This window comes from Onychostruthus taczanowskii, unplaced genomic scaffold (assembly GCF_017590055.1).
Source record: "Onychostruthus taczanowskii isolate IOZ18803 unplaced genomic scaffold, ASM1759005v1 scaffold1, whole genome shotgun sequence".
Lineage (NCBI taxonomy): Eukaryota > Metazoa > Chordata > Aves > Passeriformes > Passeridae > Onychostruthus > Onychostruthus taczanowskii.
This window is the reverse complement of record NW_024496525.1, coordinates 3,777,566-3,801,330: the sequence shown is the minus strand read 5'-3', so window position 1 is coordinate 3,801,330 and position 23,765 is coordinate 3,777,566. Positions and strand designations below refer to the sequence as shown.

Sequence of the window (23,765 nt, the reverse complement as noted above, 5' to 3'; positions counted from 1 at the left end):
GACTGATCCCCTAGATGTGGTGCCAATAGTCACAATTAGTTGCTAAAACTTGTTACAATTAATGTGGTCTCAAATTAATGTTTGAACATGACTAGACAATAGATTTTTTTTTTAAAGGAGACAAATCTTATGCTTAATATAAAGCAGTTATAGACCCCTCAGTGATCTAAAACCAAAGTCACCTAGGAATATAATAAGGGGGTAATGGTTTGAATTGCTTCTCCCACATTTCCTTGTTCTCCTCACAATAACTCCACAATTTATTTGCACTCATTCTTCTGTAATGTGAGAAAGCAACAAGTAGAACAAATGCATTATCTAAGGTTACCCAGCTCCTCCCAAGTGTCATGCTCAGGTAAGTCCCAAGGGCTTGTGGATTCCAGCAGCACAAATGGGAAAGCCCAAACATTGTCCCCACTGCACTGACTGCCCTGTCCATTGAGTGGGTGTTAAGTGCTTTTGGAGAATAAGTAAGAATCACCTTTCCACTGAGATTTTAGATCATGTACCACCCCAGTTGAACAGTTTAGAAGGTACCTCCAACTACGTCTCTAAAAAAAACTCCAATACATTTTTCAGACCTTCTGCTAAAATGTTTACAAAACTGGTGAAAAGAGTTTGCAAGGTCACCATGAATGCCAGATCTGCTCATCAGAAGATTTTTAAGAGCTATAATGCTGACAACTGTGCTGCTTAAGGGATGAGGCTGATGGTCTGTGATGAGAGCACTGCTAGACAGGAAGATATCCTGGCATTAGTTTCTGTGTAATGCAGCTTCAAGCATCTGAACTTATTTGCTCCATTCCTACAGCATTTATGATCAAGGCTCTTGCAGACAGAGTGGTTTAACTCTCAAGCAGATTATTTATTGCTTCTTATGCAATTTTCTAATTTCAAAAAATGTAAAAATGGTGTTCTAAAATATTCATTGTGAAATACAACATTCTTCATCCTTCCCATGTCTTTTACCAATGGACCAAAATCTATCACTTATGTACAGTTTTCATGAAACAAACATATGCTGTTAAAGATCAATAGGAAGACAATGATTTTAATAGGTAAGGGTCTGCATGGAACAAGAGATCATGGCAAGGATTTTACATAAGAGTCCTTAGAATGATAAACCATATCTACAAACTCCAGGATAACCTCAGCAGCAGTCACAACCCACCTATCAAGCACCTGTGAGGACAAGATCCGCCCGTTTTGTACAAAGAAAACTGCTCTTTGTTTAACCTACATTAGTCATTCTGGGAAAAATAGTCCTCATATTTCATAGTGTAGTTGAACAAAAAAAAATCCATTTCATACAATTTTTTGATCTTCTCAATTTGTTCTGAGGTCAGTTGTCTGAGGTACTCTAAGGTGATATCACCATCAGTTCTTTTCTCTGAGCCATATCTCTTCAAGCTGGGGTATTGCAGGCTCTCTGGTGCACCAATGACATTCAGAACATGCTGAGAGTCCAACCCAAGAGTTTCATACTTACCCACAATATCATAGTGAATGTTGCAAGGATCACAGAGCAGAAACATTGGTTTCCAGTGAATGTCAAGAGTATGTGGTGGTTTTGCAATAATGAAGTTGACAAACTCCTGGAAACTCACTTTTTCAGGAGAATTTTTGTTTTTCCTGAACATTGCCCTAATCTCATTAGCAATAGTGGTACTGTAGAATGGTTCAGAGTGCAGGAGTTTGTCTCTGTAAGCTGAAACCAGCCGTTCAAAGGGATGTCTGGTGAACATCACTTTGGTGTAATTGCTTAGAAATTCCTTTTGTAAGGCGGGAGGGTAAGACACCAGCCTTTTGATTAGTGAGGTATGGTGGATGTTGTCATGCTCAATTTCAGAAGCTTCTGCATTCAAGTCTGATTGAAGAAGAAAAATAGTTCTCTTCCAGTTGGAGCAGCCTACCTTAGGCACCTCACAGTAGATAAATTTATGCTTGTGCTCCACAAAAAGCTGGTTTGCAACACGAGAATCCAATTTGCTTCTTGGTTTATCAAGGTTATTCTTCAGGCAGACAGAAGCCAGTGTGGTTTTCCGACCATTTTGAATTGCCAGCCAATTTTCAGTAGGATTGGGAAAAGCATCTGTAACCAAGGAAGAAATTTAAACCATTTCAGTGAAATAGGCTTATATAAATCTCTTTATCTGTGACAATCATAGCACTCGATCTATCACCCTGCACACAAAATCTAATGGAGATGCTAAAATTAATTTTTTTTTTACTGTAACCAGACTAGACTATGGCAAACATGCAATAAACAACCCTCCCTAGTGAAATATTTATTGAAATGAAAACTTTCAATACGTTAGCAGTACTAGTCTAAGCAAGTTTGGTGTTCCAAACACATCATGCTTTTGTAGTGCTCTCCTCTCACATATTTCTGAGGTAACTACCCCAGTGACAAGTGACTAGGCCTTGGATATTTTCACAGTATTGCTTCTATCTTGGGCTCCATAGTTACTTTCTAACATATTTGGAAAAGGTGTCTCTCTTTCTATAAAACATTAAATCTTGTTGGTAATTTCTTTACTCACCTGTTAGATTTTTTTGTCTCCTACAGAAAAACCCAAAAAGAAATAGCCCAAATACAAAATTTGGGAGAAGGAAAACTAACACCTTCTGGTTCATGTTATTCTCACAGGAAGGAAAATGACGTGGTGTCTAAAGTGGAAATCTGTCTTTCTGTCAACAAGGAAAGATAATTCAGGTTAGATTTTGTATGACTGATATAACAAAGATAACACCTATATCTCCTACAGAATTTAGGACAGCACAAAGACTTTTCAAGCCCTATAAAAACAGATTTTACTGATAAGTAAAAATTCTCTTATGGAAAAGACTCACCACAATTATACTGTTAAACCAAATAGATAAATAATATGTCCATTTTGTAGTCTTCCAAAATTCCTCCTTTTTTCAGAACAATGAACTGGTTATGAGCAAATACTCCTCCCTTGTCTTTTAAAGCTGTTGGGGAACGATAACTTCATTTAGAATTACAAAGCTGTATTTTTTTATGATCTTTAGAGTCTGGGAACACAAAGATAACCTGTAACAGTTGTATCCACAAAGACCAGGACACATTCAGGATGAATTTATTTCCATTTATTGCCTTGAAGCTTTGTACTTTGGACAAATAAATACTTGCAGGAGAAACTCTTCCCTATTCCTGCAGAGAATCCACACCACTAACTTGAATTCTCCTGTTGTCCCCATCCAAAGACACTGCATGGTGTATATGTTTGCTGCCATTGCTGCACAGCAGAAGAGCCCCAAAATGGTTCTCTACAATAGGAAATGTAGAAAGTGGTAAAAAACAGAAAAGGAGTTGTTCCATGTTCCCAGATAGAAAGAAAGAAGGCAGTCCAACAGAACATATTTTCTCTGTTGTGCTCACTCATTGTCTCCTGGCACTTCATAGAGAGAGAGACCTATCTAAATCCTCTGTGCAATATTACTCTGTTTCCCTGAGAAGCGAACTCTCCATCAGCATGCTTTTAGTGGAATTTGCAAAATTAACTGCAAAACAATGACTATGGCAAACGTCATTCTCTTTCTGTTCCATAAAGTCTGCACAATCAAAAAAGTCAAACAGTACTGTCTTCTTTTCCCACTTCTCAAGTTTTCACCCTGAACCTGCTGGCAATAAACACATCATTGCCTGGATTCCTTTAGGATGAATTTTTTTTTTTCAATTTTTCTTATTTTGTTTTGTTTTTGCAAGATACAGTAGGAGCACTTCTGGTTTCTCGCATGTTCTGAGATAGCAGTGGAAGCAGTACCAGTTACATTGCTGAAACTGTACTTGAGCACAGGGGTTCCTCCTTTCAGGGCTGATATGTGATTTTGATATCACACACTTTTACCAGAATATCTGCAGACTCATAGAGGTAACAGCATTACTGACAATTAAATCCCTTTTAATGTAGGTATGACCTGGGGAATGGAGAGGGACACTATTCACTCTCTCTGTATTAAAAGTTTACTTGTATTTACAATAAAACATTACAGTACTCATTCAAATTAATGCAGCATTCTTAGAAACAATGGCATTTAGCCTATACTTTTTAAATTTTCTTGGCTGTATAAGACCATTGTAAAGGCTACAGGAAAGGTTATGGGAAGATCTGTCTTTAACCTTTCCTTCACTGTACATCAATTCTCATTTCATGATGTGATCCTTGAGTCCTAATGCATCAGAAGCCATTTTTAAGGTCAGCTAAAGTCAGTCAGGTTGTTCATTGATCTTGTGAGGGCCAAGATTGAGTATTCCCTTTTTATTCTTTTTCAGAAGCAGTTTGAAGACACAACTTTACACTGTGTAGCAATTAAAATCAATATAACTCTAAATAATTCAGTACATGGACTCCTTGTTAGAGTACACCTAGGAGAAAGATGTTGGGCTTCATTCACTTTAAATGCTGTCACTTCAGAGAAGTAATGTTATCATACCTGTCTCAGGAATCAGAAAATTAACTAGATGAATTTTACCCTATTTAGATATTTGTATCATGTGTATTTAATAATTACACTACCACTACAGAATATGAAGTCTGCTATAAAACATATTTCATTTGGAAACATGTCAATGAGTCACCACAGGGAAACAGAAGAGGCTTACTTCCTTGGGGGAAAGAAGGTTTAGGAGCTAGTTAAACACAGGAGACAATTCTTCTTCAAAGACTTATGCATATTTGTGGAACCAAAAGAATTTTTAAGTAAATTAATGAGAATCATAACAAGGGATAGAACAAGCTCCAACATGACAGGTGAAATCTTTCTGGACTCCTTAGAAAACCTCACAGAGCAGACTGGCAGTAAGAGTTAACACTGCCCTCAACTAGTGAGGTCAACATGACATGAAACTACCTTAAGGTGAAGTCCAAAGCCTTCTTCAGAAGATGTTTTCAGATGTGAGACCTCAGTAAGGAGTTCTGTGTGACGCAAAGTTTCCACTGATGAAAATCACCTAAGGGAAACCTGAGGAAGAGGACAAAAGAAAATTCTGAGATCCATTTTGTCAAAGAGGGACAAGTCACATGGAAATTAAAAAGGAGGGAAAAAATCCAAAAAGGAAAGCACCTTTGTCAGTAGGTGTCAGTGTCAGTAAATGAGACAAACTTTTCCTTATATTTATTATGGCTTTCCCATGTAATTGTGTTTGCTGTTTAAGATGTAATACTTTTCCCTTATCCTACCTTAAATTAAGTGTGATTTTACGTAACTCCAAAGCATTCCTCTGTAAAGAAGTGGTGAGCCTATGAACAAGAAATTCATACTGAATAGACTATTTCTGCTGTAATTAAGGGCAGCAGTATGGGCACTCCCAGACAAGACGGAAAGACAGCATCATAAGACTCATGAAACAAAAAAACAGAAACCTCTTCTACTGAAAAGTAACAAAATAGGAAACAGGGAGACAGGGATCTAAATATCTCTTTGAATCTTACACAGTCCCAGAAGAGAATACTTAAAAATTAAATATAAGGCATTAAGGCATTAATCAGCACTGTTCTTGTTGTACATAGTGGGGGAAAGCATGGGGGAGAGATGGATTTTTTTTTTTAATTTTTAATGAAGCATAAAATCTTTCAGATAACAACATTATACTGCACTGTTGTCTTTGCCTTGTTCTTCAGATCACATAATTATAAATCAACTATACATAGCTATGGCTTGATGTTTTTAATATCTGCATGTCTTACTGGATTCTGCAAATTACATCAAAAATCATTTTCGTACTCTTTTTTGGTCATTACTAAATGGTAAGCTGGGCAGCAAGAATGATCCTTATAGAATCCTTTCTTCCAGGAGTCTTTCAGAAGGATTGGTATCAGGAGACTTTTTGAGGCCTGTCAGTTAATTAGTGTTTAATTTCTTCAGTGTGTATCCAGCTGTTTTGATGTCTTTCTAGCTCCTAAGCCAGAACATGCTGTCATGTCAAATGCTTTATACAGTTTAAAAGCCACTACATCAGTGCTGTTGCCTTAATCAACCAAAGCCAAGCAAAAATACTAAGTCTGGTGACATCTGTTTCCTGTAACATAATCCAAAGTTTCTATAGGAGAACAACCACAGCAATTGTTCATGCCAAGAGTGGTAACAAATGGGGAATAGACTACTAGAGAAAGCAATGTCAATCATCTCGTGTGCATGCAAAATGGCAAAAAGGCCTGAAACCCTCATAAAATCAAAAATATTTACTGAATTCAAGCCTTCTTTGCACTTCTGATAATTCCACCGAGGCCCTAAAAGATTCTTTTCTTCCCGATAAATACACTGTAAGTAACAAAATGAAAAACATTGTATCATGTTGTTCATAACTCTGTCAAGTTTGCTGACCGTAAAATGTTCTTCCCATCCTGTTTACTTCAAGAAATTTCTGACAATTGTCTGCTTTTAATTACTTTCAACATCTCCCTTTTCTGCATGGTACACTGGGTGTGGAGATGGCTGGCAACCTACATGCACATCCCCTGCATGGCAGGTGAGATTCAGAAGAGATCAGACGAGCTCTCCATCTCTGTATTGTACTTTTCCAGGGGTGTCAAAAAAAGTGTCATATGCTGAAGTTATTGGAATATTTTTTCTGTTAAATTGCTTTTTACTGGTTCATTTGTCTCATGCTTGCTTTACATTTTGTGATACTAGACCTTCTACAACCTTCCCCTAAGTCTGTCAGTGCTCTGTACTTTAACTGAGCATGTGTAGCCACACCCCAACCACTCACACTTATCCAACCACCAGCTTTGGGTTTCTGATGAGTTCCTTTCCCCCTGACCAAAACAAGATCTGATAGAAAATCTCTAGTACTCTTTCAGTTGGGAAATAGTCAAAGATGTTTTAATAATAGTCACATGAGTATATGACCCAACACATCCACACTCAGACTGAAGTTCTTCCTCCTGCCATGCAGATTTATTTCTAGAACAGGCACCAAAGGAATAGGTTGCATTGCCTGGCATAGGTATCACTTGTACACTGTTCTGTCCTTGAACTGCTGAAACAATGATTCATAATATAGCATTCCCTGATCCTTCTCCTGGAGCTTCTGAACCATTGCAATTGCAAAATCTTCAGTATTTAAAGAAATTTAGCCAAAAAAAAACAACCTTAGGATATTTTTATACTTTCATAAACAATAAGAAGTACTATAGCTGGAAATGTTGAATAATGTTAAGTATTTTTGTGTGGCACCTATTACTCAAGTACAGTAACACACGTACACGTATTACTCAAGTACAGAAACACACGTACACACACGTGTGTACATATATTTACACACACATGAATAGTTCCAAAACACATTAATAGCAGTTACACTGGCATATTATTTGCTCCAAGTAAACTAACTAAGTAGGCTGATAATGATTTCACCTCTTCTGATAATAAACTTACAAAGGTGTGTCTCAAGCTAGTTTTTCACAGACATACCTTGGTCAGAGCTGAGCATGTGGAGTGGTCCTCTGTACCCATTTGATAAGTGGAACTTTCCAGACTAAAAAAATGAAATTACAACAATACTTATTTGTGTTCCTGATACATTTGAAGCCAGAAGTAAAAGAAAGTACCAGTACAGCAGCTCAGTGGAAGGTAGGGAAAAATCTCTGAAAACAGATAACATTCTCAGTTGCTGAACCCCATTCTGTACTTAAGCCCTGTTAATCCCTTCAAAAAGACAACTGCAAATACATACATACTGATATGTGCATGGGTACATAGAAGGTGAGGAGGGGATGGTGGGTAGAAAGCCCCCAAGAACAGCCTGGACAGGAAAACCAAGCTATGGGTGCAGTTCTGCATGTGCTGTTCTATCAGAGTGAATTGCAAGAGCAAGACCCTTGTTCAACCAAATCTGCAGCACCCTTGCTTCTGTACAGTTTGTGATGGGTGGACAGGAGGGAGAAAGACTCCAGAAAGTGGATCCTTAGCAGGCAGGCTGGCCTGTCCATGAAGTGGGACATCAGTAATGGGTTAGGAAACTCATGCAAGTTACAGACAGCCAAGGGCTAGAAAAAGTGTCTGATCTGGGTCATTTTGCCAATAAGAGACAGCATTTGGCAACATCTCATTTGCAGCAAGGGTTGAATTGTGTTAGGTGAGAATGGGTAGAAGCTCAGTGGGGAGACAACATATGGGATAGGCTGGGAGCTCCTGAGGAAAAGGCTGGCAAGAGTGTCCTACAGAACAACACAGCACTGAGGTTGTACGAAGCAACCATTTCCATAACAGGCACCATCTAAAACTCTTGTTCTGTGGTCACCTCAGACCTCCATTACTGCATCAAACTTCTTTCTGGTCTCAGCAACGGTATTGATACCTTCCTTGCTGCCATCATTAATCTGCTTATTATTGTCACTACACCACTTCCTACGCCTGCCTTTTAGCTTTTCCTTCTCTGCTTAATTCCATGTCATCTCCTTGTCTTACCTTCCAAACTTTTTTTGTTATCTGTCATTTCTCATGCAGTATCAAAAGCTCAGCTTTACTTTCTGATACATCATATTGGTAGCCCCTGTTGTCATTAGCCCTGATAACAAAGAAACAGTTCCTGCTTTCTCCTCTGCTGCCTCCATTTATGGATTAAGTTTATGAAGCACCGACAGAGCCATTACATTTTTCACCTAAAATCACTCCTAAAAGTTTTCCCTTTCAGGGGTGCCAACACCAGTTATGATGCCAATGTGCTAAAACTATTACCAACCAGTCCACAAAAGAGCAAGCGAAAGGAAGAGCCAATTTGGGGATGAAAAGGACCAAAGGGAAGAGAAAGAAAAGAGTTCATGGGGAAAGGCAGCAGCAAGTCTGACAGAAAAGCTCCCAGAGAGAGGCAGGAAGCAGAAACCCAAGGAAAAATGATAGAGCTGGGGGCCAAGGGAAATAGAAAGGTTCTGTAGCCTGCTCTAAGTAAGTTGTGGAAAAGGGAGGTTGAGAACTGGACTGAAAAAGACACAAAGTACAATTCAGTGAAGATGAAGAAGAAAAAATTCAAATAAATTAATATAGAAAGCAGTATGTTAATTATCCAATAAACTACCACAGATGTTTAAAAAGGAATGAGACTATATACACTGCAGTCACTTTTGCACTGGAACCCAGCCCTTAGTATGTGATCAAAATTGTACTTCTTTTCCTTCCTGGAACTGCAGCCAGAAAGGTCACAGGCTTCTGATTTTCTAAGAGATAGGTTCAGTGAGAAGACCTGGCTCATGGGTGGGCCCAGCTTGGCTGGGACCAGGGAAGCTGGATACCCGTTCTGCTGCAGCATCGCTGGGGCAGGAACTGGTGGCCTCAGGAGGCTGACATGGGGTGCTGGGCTGTGGGCAGTGGGGGCAGCCCCAGGGGACTGGGCAGTGCCCTGTTACTGCTTTTGGTGCCTGATATCCGGTAATGGGCTGTGGGGCCTTTTTATCTAAACGTTTAATTCAAAATTCCATGCACTTGTCAACTGCCATTTAAATCCTGAAAAACCAATCACAGAGGAACAAACTTCACTGCTTTCTTTTATGGAATCTAGATAAGCCAAAAAAAAAAAAAAAAAAAACAAAAAAAAAAAAAAAAAAAAAACTTGGAAAGAAAGAAAAAGGAGAAAAAAGGACGAAAAGGACGAACAGAACCTAGTGTTAGAACAATGCACCCTAGCCAGGGTGGCAACGAATGATCTCCTCCCAAACTTGTTTCATAGGAAATGGGCCTCACAAATCCCTCTGCTTTGTCACATGTATAACTAACTCTCTGCCTTTGCATATGCCTTAATGTCGCCTCCCATGTTTCTCTTCTCAGTTAATGTCAGTAATAGCAATATTTTCCTTGCCATTCAGGTCTGTCTGACTTGTCTCAGACCTAGGTCCTCTTTGTCCCCTCCTGCTTTTCACCTCCATGTGAAAGCTTGATTCATTTATTCCTGCCATTGCACACCAAATAGCATAGTCAAAACTGTTTGTAAAAGTCCCAGTTACTTAGGACACCACTCCCAGGCAAACTCCTGTTTGCTGTTCACCTTGTGTCCCCACCCCTAGTAATCCTTAACCATAATTGATGACAGCTATGACCTCTCTTTCCCTCTTTACACTCCAGTGAGTACAAAGCATTTCTGCTTAAATGATTTTCCTTTTTGCTCCTATCTCCTCCAGCTTCTCCTCTCATTCTAGTCTAGATTTTGAATCTTCTTTTCAGGATCCAAAACTAATTTTGTCTGAAACCATACCTCTACTCTCATTACCCCCCACTCTTTCTTTTTTATACTCCTTCAAAAACTCCCTTACAGGAATCATGTACAAGTCCCATCACCAGTGATCCGGTGTCTGCTCTTTTACAGAAATAACCTCTTTGCCTGAAACATCCTGACACTTACTGACAAACTGTGTGTATACCTTTTTCTCTCTTCCTAAATGAATCTATGCTTATTCTTTCTTTCCCTTCTGCTTACCTCTGTGTTACAGGGCAAGCTGTTCAGCAGAAATGTTACGTTTAAAGTCTGTTTCTGTGAAACATGTTTTTATAGCATACTATGACACATGCAGTATCAAAAATTAAGAAGTTTGGAGACAGTAGGATTAAAGTGATAAGTTAAATCATAGAGAGCATAAAATGAAGTGTCTGCTGGCTTTTGGCAGAACAGTCTTGAAACTAAAGATTTGACATTTCAGAGCATTTGATGTTACAGTACACTCTAAGTTCAAAATAGTCTTGTGGATTCAGCTGCAGATACAAATGCTTGTAAAATCTGCAAATCTGCTTTCCAGAGTCAGCTCAGGTATCCAGAAAATGGAGAATGGTCAGTCAATGAGTGTCTGAAAAGGTAGGTGTCCCACACCACATGGGATTATCATAGCAGAAAAAGAACCCAAACTCTCCTCCTAAAAACTCTTGCCTGGTACACTGCATGCCTTCTTTCATCTGCCATTGATAGTGGAGATCCTACTGGACAGCCCTTGAGTGTCTCAAGAGCACATTCATGCTCTGAACCAAACATGTCAAGTTCTATGGAGTATTTTGTTTCTTTAAAAAACAGGTGTTGAAAAAGTACTCAAAAAAAGTATTCATGAAGTATCATAACAACATGCACAAAAATAATTTTCAGGATTGAATCAGCTCCCTTGACCAGTCTTATAATACTCACTCTAATGGAATAACCAATAGTGGCAGCAGATTGCTATCTTCTGAGCAAACCCAGCATCAATAGTGACAAGTCCCAAACTCACCAGTATTACCTGCTGGCAGCAACAAAACAGTGAGACTTGACCATGTGGGATGCCATTCCTGGCACTGAAGGAAAATGGTCCATAGCACAGCTTGTCCCTGCTTCCCCCGCTCCCAGCATTAGCGTGACCTGCCCAGACTCTTCCTCTCCTGGTACTCCCACCTCTTTGCACTCCACTGTCCAGCAGCACTCCAAAACTCCTGCTCAAGGCATGTTTGCATGGGCACCAGAGATTTTCCCTTAGCCCCCATCCCAGTGTGACCCCATCTTTCCCAGTCCTTTCTTCTACTCCTCAGGCAAAATTTTAACCCATTCTCCAGCAAATTCTCACCTCCAAAAGCCTTTCTCATATCGTCCCCAGCCAGCTCGCCCAGCAAATCCTGTTTTCCAGCTTCCCAAACACCCATCAGATCTCACCCTGATTCTGCTGTTCAGCCTTCCTCATGCACAAGCCAGCTCTTTGCTGGCTCTCCCTGCCAGACTCCTCCCTGTGTCTCCTCAGTCAGCCTCACAGCCCCCCCTCCAACCACCACACTTCCGAGCCCAGCTCATCAGAACTGTCTCTCCTTCTATTTCCAAGATTCCCACACAGCCCCGCTGCTTCTCACTCTCAGTTCTGTTCACAGCTAGTTCCAGGCTCTACACTTCAGCTTTTATAGTTATTTTAGTATCTCCCAAACTAAACTGACACATTTTCCTTTTCTTTCCCTCCCACATGAATTTTCACACTAGTCATCAAGGCACATTTTCCTGCTGATTTTGTTCCTTGAATCTATTTTGCCAGCAAACCCCAACAATTTCTCCCCTAGAAATTTGCTCACGCTTGTTCTTTAAAACAGATTGTTTACTCTCCTGTGCAGAAGAGGTTCCACTGAGAATGTACAAGAGGAAACTCTTAACCTCATTTTTTAAATGCTTATTTCAAAATCTGCAATGTACCTGGACTTTTTAGAGAAAAGGTCGCTGGAATCATTTAAGAGAAGAAAAAAGAGCACAGATTTCCTGTATAAAAATCAGTAAATTATTTTTGCTCAAAGACATTAAAAAAATATTGAGGCAGATATCTAGCCTGAAAAACTTCTGCTGAAATGCTTGAAATGTGACAAAATCCTGTGTAAATGCAAACTGTATTGAAATTAGAAGAGTCAAGATGCATACCACCCTTAATAAAGTCAGAAAGTGAATGAAAGCCATTGTCATTTCATTTCAGGCACCAGAATCCCTGTAACTTCAATTGCTTAACTGAGGAAAGCCATAGCAATGAATAATAGGCTGCCAAAAAAATCCTCTGTAGATTAATCTCATCACAAAGTGATTTCAAAAGCTAAACAATGTCTCAGTTTATGCCTTAAAATATTTTATGTCAATTTCTAAATACATAAACAAATAAAAAACCCAACCAACTCTGAAAAAGAAATCTCTCTTTGCAGAGATTTGTCTACACTTAAAAAATCATGGTGACATGAAAAGCTGCTAACAATCCAATTTTACTCACCAATCAGACAGCCTCAGTGGAGATTTCCCATGCCTCTGAGTGATGCTAAACAAACAAGAAAGATTCAGACAAAGAAATGTCAGTCCAGAGAGACATGTCATTTTAATTTTATGCCTAGGGATGGAAAGGAAATAGGAAAAAGATTTTGTGTTCTCCTTACCTGATCTTTAAGGCTGGGCAAAGTGCTTCTGTATCCACACAGATGCTTTCATAAGAGAGCATTTGAAACAGTTTGTACACATAGCATTTGTCTCTGTTTTGGTTAAATGCCCCAGTAAAAGTTGCCAGTGTTTCCCTGAGAATGTCTAGTGAGCATCTCCAGTTGCACTTTCCAGAGCACTGTGCTGTGTCTGTCCCTAGGTGTAACGAGCAGCATTTAACCACTCCCCGCGCAGGGTCTACAGCAGCTGCTACAGACTGCCAAGTGCTTCAAGAGCAGCCTGCCAAGAGGCTGCCTGCTAAGCAACCAAGAAAGGGAACGGTCTGGAATATGAGGGCAAAGGTAATTTTGTTGAGAGTAACTGTGTTGTGATAATATGCATTATTTTTAGGTGGAGAACAAGAAGCAAGATCAATTCAAACCCAAAGAACTCTATGCAAGAAGACTCCAATAAACTCTGGGAACTGGAAGGTAAGTTCTCATGGGAAACATGGCTAAAGCAGAAGGAATTCAGTAGAGTTGGCACTTCCTTAAAGACATTATGTTTAGGTACAAACACAAGCAATCCTACACAGTAGGAGGATAGGAAGTATAGTCAGAGACCAACTTGGCTACTTGGCTAAGCAGCACATTCTTCAGTGACCTGAAACACAAGAAGGAAATGTACAGAAAGTGGAAACCAGGTCAAACTCCTAAGGACAAGTATGAAAGAATAGCCATAGATGCTGAAACCAAGTCATAAAGGATAAAGCACACATTTAACTGCAAAAAGAAATGGATATAAGAGACAGCAAGAAAACAAATCTGGAAGGGAAAAAAAAAAAACCTAGTGATAGTTCACTTGCAGAAGGCAGATGTACATTTTCCATCATTTTTCATAAACGGGTGAACTGTAATTACATGACTAATAACTAAACTTAAACTCAGTAAGAAAGAATCTATCTAAAATAGGAAAAGAACAGGGCCAAAAATAATTTGAATGTACTGCAGTTCACATCATCCTCAAGTATACCACTACAGCACGTCTCCAGGAGAGCTCTCTAGTTGTTGTTGATGCACTAAGTGTCCCTGGACTAACACAGGAACCTACACCCCTGCACAGATACAGGAGGCTCCTTCATAGCCTGCTAAAGAGGTGAAGGGAGTGCTGTACAGACTGGCACCTGAGCCCGAGGAACTGCGTGTCAAGGTATCTTGGCAAGGGAGAGAAGCAAGGTCAGATCTGTTTGCTTTGTCTGGAAACCCTCAGAAGTTGTGTGAGAAATGTGGGAAGTGGTGAACACAGTGCTCATCTTTATAAAGTCAAGAAATGAAGAAGAGATCAATTCTGGAAAAAAATACTAGAAAAAATGGAAATATAGATAATTCATAAAAGGCTGGAGATAATTGAGCTACATTGCTTTGTATTTTTTGGCATGTTGGCTATTAATTTCTGTACCATTACAAGAAGTCTTACAAATAGAGAAGAAGTAGGTCACACAACATGTTTTAATTTTAATAATGTTATGACTAGCATTGACTCATAACATTTTCAAAAGTATATTAAAGTGAAACTATTTCTGAAAGAGTGAAAAAATACTTGGGCATAGGGAACAAACAAGGAAAACAAATCCAAGCAAAAAAACCCAACACCAAAACCACAGACTAAGATTAGTTTTTCATCATTCACTATCAACCTCAAAAAATATAATCAGTAAGATTCTAGCTGCGTCCATTCTGGGCCGAGTAATGGTGCAGGTCATTAATGATTTGGATAAAGGAACAATCCTTCCACCTCACAGATAGCAATAAACCCATGTGAACAGTAAACTCATTGCATGATACATTAAACTCAGAATGCTTTTGACAAATAAGACAAATTATCTGTAGGAGAAAACTCATTACAATGCAGTTGTGTTTGCAAGTGTCAGGTTCTAAGGGGGAATAATAGCTCATAAAAATGTGGCAGCTATTCTGCCAAAAAAGGGATAAGAGGGGTACCAGTCAGACATAAGTTATTCGTGAATAAGTAGTGTTTCATTGTATCAAGAATGCAAACTGCATATTAGGAAAAGAAACTGCTTTGATTGTGTATTTGGTTGATACATTAAGGAATACCTCCTGTTATATTTCTGTCTAGCACAGCAACCAGTAGCACTGTGTCCTGTTCAGGCAAAACTGTTCCAAGGGAAGGCAGAACAACTGGAAAGAGTCCAGAGCAAAGCAGAGAAAATGGTCAGTTGTCTTGGGAAAAAAGAAAAGTCACAAGAGAGAGAGTTTGAAAGAATTGGGGTTACTCAGTTTAAAGAACAGAAGGACAACTAAACACATGAGAACACAAGTTACCTCTAGGGAGGTAAGGAGGAATTATATTTTTTTATCTGTGGTGGATAAAGAGATGGGTTCAAACTATGACACTGAAGGTTATGCTACATATTAAGAAAATCTTATTAACAGTAAAGACAATTAGATCCTTTTTCATTTCTGAGGTACTGTTGATTCTCTTTTAGAGCTTCAGAATGCACAAGATGAAATCTTGAGGTCTTTTCCAGTCTCCTTTTCTTTAAGTCTATAGTTCATCCTGTTGTATGATTTAGATGCCCCATCTTACCTCTCTACAAAAACTATATTTATCAAAGTTTTCATGCTAAACTATGCAAACCATGACTGTTATTTCAATATAGTGACTGTGAACCAATGAAGTCACTATGGGGATTAACACAGCCCAGACTGGCATGATGCCACCTTTTTTTTCTACTGTAAATCCCATTAGCTCTCATAAGAAATGTGAAGAGTTTTGGCAAAAGGACTGCTATCTTCCAGAAACTAGTGTGTCTGGTATTTGATGGTACACTGCTATTTCAACTGCCATAAATTTGTCCTTCCTAAGGATTCTAATGGAGTTTGCTAGAGAAGTCTTTGTATCTGCTGAAGCCTGCCCTTCTGGTAAGCTACTCCACCAACTGCCAACAAGACAAAGAGCTCATTTACCTCAGGGGCCATTTATTATGATCAGAGATGAAAGACACAGAATGGAGTGAAATGAGATGTGGGTAGAAAATGTGGAGACACACCTTGTTAGAGGGCTGCAGAATCAGGTTGCTTCATCTAACAATTTTTTCATGTGCTCGTTTTTTGTTTTAATCAAAATTCCAGATCACACAAGTTTAATAAAGTATCCTCACCTGGCAGAAAACATTAATTTCCTTTTTCCTGCCTTCCATCAAAGATCCAATTCTGTCAAGTACAGACATTCTTGGCCAAAGAACTGCATCATACAGATGACCAGCTGTCCTGGTTTAGGGCAAATTTGAGAGGAAACACAACAAATATGTCATAGAGGGATGTTGGTTGCACTAGTGCATTACAGAAGTTCCAAGGACATGTGACTCCATTGCCAACAAATACCAGTGTTGGTCATTACCTGTATTGCCTCTGCTATTTGCTTATAGACACATGTTCAGTTGATTTTGCACAGAAAAAATTCTCTTTGAAGCAGTTTTAATCTTGCAGAAAAAAATACATTTCTCACATTTCATAAACTATTGGAACCAGGAAAAATCAATTTCATACTCCTTCCTGGCCTTCTGAATTTCTATTGAACTCTGCATTTGTCTAAAATATAAAAGATAATCTGTTTCTGTGAAATAGAATATTTGAAAATATACTTTTCAAATTCAGGGTAATATCCAGCATAGCATGAAATTCATGCTTACCCTATAATAAAATACTGGAGGAGTCATACAACAAATATTTTTTCCATAAATTCATTAGCCTACAATTTTTCTCTGGGTACACCTTCCAGATTTTGCTGAAGTAAATTTTTGGTGAGGGCTAGGTATTTCACCTCAAATAAGGCTGAGAAGAAAAGAACAAATAAACTAAATACTTAATTTCTACTATCAGAGTTTAAAAGCTTTATAAATCAGGGAAAACTTTACATCTAAAAGCAATGTCTGTCCCTCTGTTTAAGCAACTGTGGCCACATCCATCTAGACCCACAAGGCAACATTAGTGACTGAGTCCCAAAGGATCTGCCAATAGCTTTTCTTCTAAGCCCGTGTTCCATTGAAATTAAGATGTAATAAAAAGTTTAATAAACTTAATAAACAGAGTCCCCAGGGCAAGTTCCAGTGCATGAAGCAATGGTTATCCCAAGGGAAAAATCCTGTTTCTTCAAAGATAAAAGATGTCAATGACATTTTTGGATATGAGATAGATTTTTTTTTGACCATGTGGAATTGTTTTATAATATCAGTGTCCTTATAAGACTTTAAAGATGAGAGATGTTAAACTATGTTAATTAGTAGCAATGCTATTTAAAATTAAGTAATAATTTTAATCAGATAAACTTCAGTTTTCTCACAACTTCTACTCTTCCAGAAAGAAAAGTAGCACTGGCAGCATCCAGATTCCAGATAAATAAAGCAGCCTCAGAAAAGCAGTTCTGCATGAAACCTTGCAATGAAACTGTCTGGAAAGATCATAAATTTTTAAATTACTGACTCTTCACTACATTTTCTTCCCCCTCAGATGCTATTTTAGCCTAAATGTAGTAGTACAAATAAAACATGGCTTTTAATGGCCCTTTTAACAGTTATTTAAGAAACAGGCCTTGGTACCATGTTGTGTAACCATAGCATGGGTTGTACAAATGTGGCTAACCATGCCTGTGTCCAGCTGTGAGCCAGGGCTCGCTCACCATGGGAGAGCAGGGTGAGGAATGTCTACAGGGAGATGGCAGAAGCCCTTTGTGCAGTCACAGTTCGGTAGCACTGTTAGAGCTATCTCTTGCTTTGTCCACACAGGCATGACTAAATGTCTAAAGCATGTCTCTGTTACACATTTACATGCCTACTCCGAAAAGCTGCCAGTACTGTTCACTAGAATTTCTAACTAGTGAAGCACTCCTAGTATATGTGAAGCCCAAAGGGGGAAAAACCCACAAGGTGATCCTTCATTTCTGTTTTATTTGCTTCAAATTTAGAATTATTTATATCTTTCAAAAGGCCAAAAAAATTTAAGAAAAAATATTAAAGCAGTGTGTGGAATAGAAGGAATAGAAGAAATAGAAGAATCTATTAATTAATTTGTACTGTCACTTCGCAGCCCCTATTCAAATGCTGCAAGAGCTGAAAAAAAAAGCAATTTACTGCTTCCAAAATAATGTAGTAGAACCCATCCTACAGGTAAAAGTGCCCAGCTGTATAGGATTTTTATTGTGGAAAGATTTATCAAGCAGCTTCCAAATTTGGCATGTAAGAATCCAAAAGGAAAGAGTATTCTAGAAATGATCTTAAAAAAAATACAGTAAAAGAAACTTGTGATCACTTTTGTATTTTCTGTATGTTTTTATGAATAAGGAGTCCTTGCACTAGTAAAAAATAGGTTCATACATCACATTGAGAAATTAAAAAATTCAGAAATTTGAAGGGGCAAACAATCTCTTGTATTAAGAAGCTTTTCTAGGGTTTTCAGGCCAAGAATTTGAGATATCAGTGAAGAAACTGAAGAAGGTAAATGAGATTGTGTTCTGGTTTTTGATCAAAGCAGACAGAACAAAATTACAGAAAATACAGAATGTAATAAGCCATGAAGTTCAAATGAGTCTATAAACAATATCAACATTTCTTGCTTAAACTACTACTTTAAATCTATTATCTAAAAAACATTTAGCTTCTTATGTGATTTGTCTATCTCTTTTACATAATATTACACATAATATTTCCCAGATAATAGGAATTAATCCTGGATATCTGGCTTAAATTCTGCAATCTTTTTCCCACTGCAATTAAGGAAGCAAAGTAAGAAAACTAGCAAACCACATGGAAATGCTAACAACTGCAAAATTATTTCTGCATCTGAGGAGATCAGTTGAAAAGCCAATTTCTCATGACATCACTAAACATGAATCAAAACTCATTGCCTTTTAAAACACAAACAGGAAACACAAAAGTTTTTACTAACAAAACACCTAGAAGATAAAAAAAAAAGGATCCTACTACTCTTCTAAAAGGAATAGATAAAAAATAATTACCTCTACAACACTTTCTGTCTCTGCAGCTTCCTGCTGGATACAGCTTTGTGCAAGTCTGGCTGAGTTTATTGCTTTCTGTTTACTCAAAGCCTTAGCTCAGATAAAAAGAAGGTGTATCCTTGAATACTATACGTACAACACGGCACATTGTGGTCTTTCTTCAGCAAGCAAGTTTGAATTTTTTCTTAGCAATATTTGACTTCTGAAAAAAGGGAAGAGAGTATTTAGGCTGAGTAACTTTTACCTTAATTGTTAAAACTTCCTTTATTTTAAACAATTTCCTTCATCCATTCCCTGTCCCTGCACTATGCAACCTTTCAATTTCTACTTCAAAAAATGTCTGACTCAAAGGTCAGAGAAGGTCTTCTGAGACATTTCAGTCACTGATGTCAAATACATTGATTTCTACCTCTTCTGGTGTGGAATGCAATCATTTCACTTCTAGCCTGTCTGGGTGTCAAGAGCTGTTTGGTGACGTAAAGATGGAAAAAAGTGCATATGTGAAGTACTCAAAGAGATGAAAGTGTGTGCATTGGATTTGCCCTGAGATTGACATTGACTGAAGAATTGAAGGAGATGGAAAAAGGAATTAAATACTTGAATAGAATGCATTTGGAAATATTTTTTAAGTATCTGTCCTTAACTCTCTCACTGATGATACTATGAAATAACCCTTGTCAAGGGGATGCCTGAAGCCCCTCCCATCCAAAGAGACTTGACAGACTTGAAAAGTGGGCCTCAGAAAATGTCATGGGTTCACAAGACCAAAAGCAAGGTCCTGCTCTTGGCTTGAGGCAATGCCAACCACAAAGGCAGGCTGGACATGGAATGATTGAGAGCAGCCCTGAGGAGTACTTGGGGGTGTTGGTGGATGACAAGCTGGGCATGAGCTGGCAATGTGTGTTTGCAGCCCAGAAAGCCAATTGTATCCTGGGCTGCATCAAAAGCAGCATGGCCAGAGGCGTGAGTGAGGGGATTCAGCCTCTCTGCTCTGCTCTATTCAGCGGGTGAGGGAGGGGATTCAGCCTCTCTGCTCTGCCCTTCTCTGCTCGGCTCTGCTCTGCTGAGACCCCACCTGCAGTGCTGTATTCGACGCTGGAGACCATTCAGCGTCGAATACAGCACTGCTCAGGATTCACCTGCAGTGCTGTATTCGACGCTGGAGACCCCAACACAGAAAGGACATGAACCTCTTGGACTCAGTCCACAGGAGGGCCACAAAGATGACCAGAGGGCTGGAGCATCTCTCCTGTGAAGACAGGTTGAAAGGGTTGGCATTATTCAGTGTGGAGAAGTAAAGGCTCCACTGAGACTGAATTGGACCTTCCAGTATTTAAAGGAGGCTTGTAAGAAAGATGAGGACAAACTTTTCAATAGGGCCTGTAGTGGTAGGACAAGGGGCAAAGTCTTTTAACTGAAAGTGGGTATATTTAGATTAGATATAAGGAAGGTGTTTTTTGTTATGAGGGTGGTGAGATACTAGAACAGCATGCCCAGAAAAGCTGTGATGCCCTATCAATGGATGTGTTCAAGACCAGGTTGGATGAAGATTTGAACAACTTGATCTAGTGGAAGGAGTCCCTGCCCATAGCAGGGTGGTTGTAACTAGATGATCTTTAAGGTCCCTTCCAACCCAAACCATTCCATGATTCTATGATGTTGTTCAACTCTAACAAATGCATAAATAGAATATGGGTCTGTCTTATGCACAGCAACCTGTGTATTGTAACTGCCCCTTTGTCATGGGCAGCAAGGGGATTGGACTTCAAGCCTAACTTATTACCTACTGAAACTAACAGCAACTTGAGCTCATGAAAATTTTAAGTCTAATTTGAGTCACAGTAGTGTCCTGTAGTTCTGCATCAGCAGCTCTGCCTAGGCTTATCTTTTAGTTCATTTAACACCCTCATTTGTACCTCAAAAGTGAGACTCTGCAGACCACAATAGAGTTAAATGTTCATTTTGGAAGAAGAAAATCAGACCACATCACTAGGCCACAGTGACTGCCTAATGACCTATATCACCAGTACTCACCTATCCAAAGAGAAGAGCGACACTCTAACCAAGTCCACAGCATGAACCGGATTCCTTCAATTTCTGTAAAGCCTAAAAGTGCTATGGTTGCAATTAAAAATGCAAAACTACAAGTGACTTTCTTGATGAATTTGCTGACTTTGTGCTTTCTGGAGGTATAGCACTACATTACCTACTGTACATTTAAACAAAATGGAAGAAAACCAACAGACGTTCACTGGAAGTTGCCTCCCAGTACGTTTCTTTGTTGTCAGTGACTTAGAAATCCTCTGGTGAATGAGGGACTTTATTGACTTTATTAGCCAATCACAATTAATAAGATTATAAGATTTAATAATTTGCAGATAACCTTTGTTAAGGTTGTACCCTGAAGCAGAACAACACCTTATCAAATAAAATCACAAGTGGGTCGGTTATACATTATCTTTAGAGGTTAAACTACCATCAAAAGCAACTGTGACAGAAGTATGATATGCAGGTAATTATTTTCAGTTATGACTGTTTTTAGGAGAGCAATACTTAGAGAAGAATCAGATAATAATTTTTCTACCCAGAAGACCTAAATTACAAAGGAGTACTGCTAATAGAACAGACTAACCTTGATGCAGTATGCTCTTTATTAGGGAGGCTAAGCAGAAGCTTCCAATGTTTCAGCAAATGTGACTTTGTTATTAGAGAAATAAGGAGGGTTCTTAGTCTCATATTTTTATTAGAATAATGGGGCAACATGTTTGTGATACAGGAAAGGAATAAACAGATCATGTTGCAGATGTGAAGGAAATAAGTAAATGCTGATATTTTTACAGAATAACATGGTGCAAACTGAAGAGAATCTTTCTATCTCAGTCTTTTAAAACAGCTCTCTGGTAGAATTTTTTTAATTTACTTCTGTTTCTACTTGTGGTGGGAAAAGAAGGTACAGCAAAGGGGAAAAGTGCCTGTTCAATTGTGTTGCCTTGTGTTACAACATGCCACAGCTTCTGTAAATTTGGAAAATCCATCTTGTTACTGACTTAAGAGACTTTTTAGAAAGATATAAAGCACCCCAATACAGATGTAGCATCATGAAGACCTGTGCCCAGAACAATATTTGTACCCTCCTGGTTCACCTCACAGATTTATGAGAGCTTCTTACTGGAATTACTGAAACTTTTAGGTTGGGAAAAGCTTTCCTAGATGTAATGGGCAAGAGATGGACTTTCTAGGCTAGTCTTGTGCAGAACTCACGTGTGACTTAGTTACAGCTTGAAACTAGATATGTGTGTTTGGGCTAAAACACACTTCTCCACACTTCTCCTGTTTTTAATAACATTAAAATGTTTTTAATGATAAGGAATCTATCCTCTATTCTTCTATCTTAACTCACCATCACTTGAGTCTTCCCTAATAAAAATTGCCACCTTTTTCCAGCTTGAATTTGTGAAAACTCAGTCCCCAGCCCCAGAGTCTTGTTAAACACTTCTGCAGACATATTGAACCAACTTCTGCCATCAAGCTTTGCTCTGCAAAGTAGAACACAGACAGGAACAAAAGGAAACCAAGAGCAGCTGGTAACTTTGAAACATTTCAGTTATTTTGGTATTCTTACTACCCTTCCCAATCTTCAATATCATCCATAAAGTACAGACAGAAGTACTGGAGCTGGTGCCAGGAAAGAGCATATATCAGTATCACAGAGAAAAGTTTCAGTTTCATTAAGTCAGTATTTGAAATGCAGTATTTTCCCAGAATATAACACACTGGAGCCTAGAGGGCTGGATGCATGCTGTCTTGTCATATGATGATTTGTAGCAGGCATTAATCACTACAGTCTTTTATCCTTTATCTTCTAAAACAGTTACCTGCAGCACAGTACATTTGATGTCGCTTTGAAAATACCAAATAAACTTAGTTTTAATTGGAAAAAAGTAACTAGTGAAAATCAAACTAACATTTTTAATCTGAACAATAAAATTTGGGAAAGATTATAAGAAAAAAATTTTAAAACATTAAAAAGTTGTACAAGATTAAAGTAAGAGTAGCTGTATACCCTTTACCTCCATACATGGATAAACATTAACATACTTACATGGTTGTTCAGTAGCATAATAATATCAGTTACCACTGCAAACCACTGTATTATTTGTCCCAAGTAAACTGATGAAAATGGGTGATACTTATTTAAATCTCCTGGAGATAAATTTCTAAGTGCAGGTGTGTCTCAAACAAACATTTGGCGGGTAAAAATCTTGGTCACAGTCAAACAGGGTGATCTTCAGCACTTGATCTAGGGATAAGATTTTCCATGTAAAAAATAAAATTACAATAATACCCATATATGTTACTGATATGTTTGAGTGTCGAGGCAAACAGTTGAACTGACAGGGTTTTCTAATAAAAGACCAGCAAGACCTCTGGAAGCAGATAGCAGGAATAGTCATTGGGCTGCATTCTCTGCATAAGCTCTCTTAATCATTGGATGGTTGATATGCCAGCTGGCTTTTCCATAATTCAAAACTATTTAAATTTGATTATTTAAATAACCAATGCAAATAAGGTTTGCTCTCATTATTTTATAATCAAATTCCTTCAAAAGTCTTGAAAATAACCCAAACCAACAAAAAAACAACCAAAAAACCACACACACACACACACACACACACACACACACCCCCACACACACAACCACAAAACAAAGCTGTTGATGCTGTTGATCTGAATTTGGAAGAGAAATATTTTCTCTCCTGATGGGAGAAAGGAAGGAAAGTAACATATACTTGCTACACATAAAAAGGAATATTCAATAAAGAACATAAAAAGGCAAGGAGAATATGCATAGAAACCCCCATGGTTCCTCAGAAAAATAAAA

General features: G+C 38.5%; 1 protein-coding gene across 2 annotated transcripts; it reads right to left on the bottom strand.

The window, feature by feature from the left end:
- Positions 1 to 1,035: 1,035 nt before the first annotated feature.
- LOC121334131 (carbohydrate sulfotransferase 8-like) lies at positions 1,036 to 11,687 on the bottom strand. 2 transcript variants are annotated; one of them, XM_041401027.1, is made up of 4 exons: positions 11,544 to 11,687; positions 4,879 to 4,989; positions 2,544 to 2,691; positions 1,036 to 2,092 (listed from the first exon to the last, which is right to left on the bottom strand). In XM_041401027.1, exons 3-4 carry the CDS (start codon positions 2,635 to 2,637, stop codon positions 1,242 to 1,244), a joined length of 945 nt encoding a protein of 314 aa, XP_041256961.1. In that variant the 5' UTR covers positions 2,638 to 2,691; positions 4,879 to 4,989; positions 11,544 to 11,687; the 3' UTR covers positions 1,036 to 1,241. The 2 variants fall into 2 exon arrangements, with proteins under 2 accessions (XP_041256961.1, XP_041256970.1); XM_041401036.1 differs by lacking the exon at positions 4,879 to 4,989 and having other exon boundaries at positions 11,544 to 11,678.
- Positions 11,688 to 23,765: the final 12,078 nt, after the last annotated feature.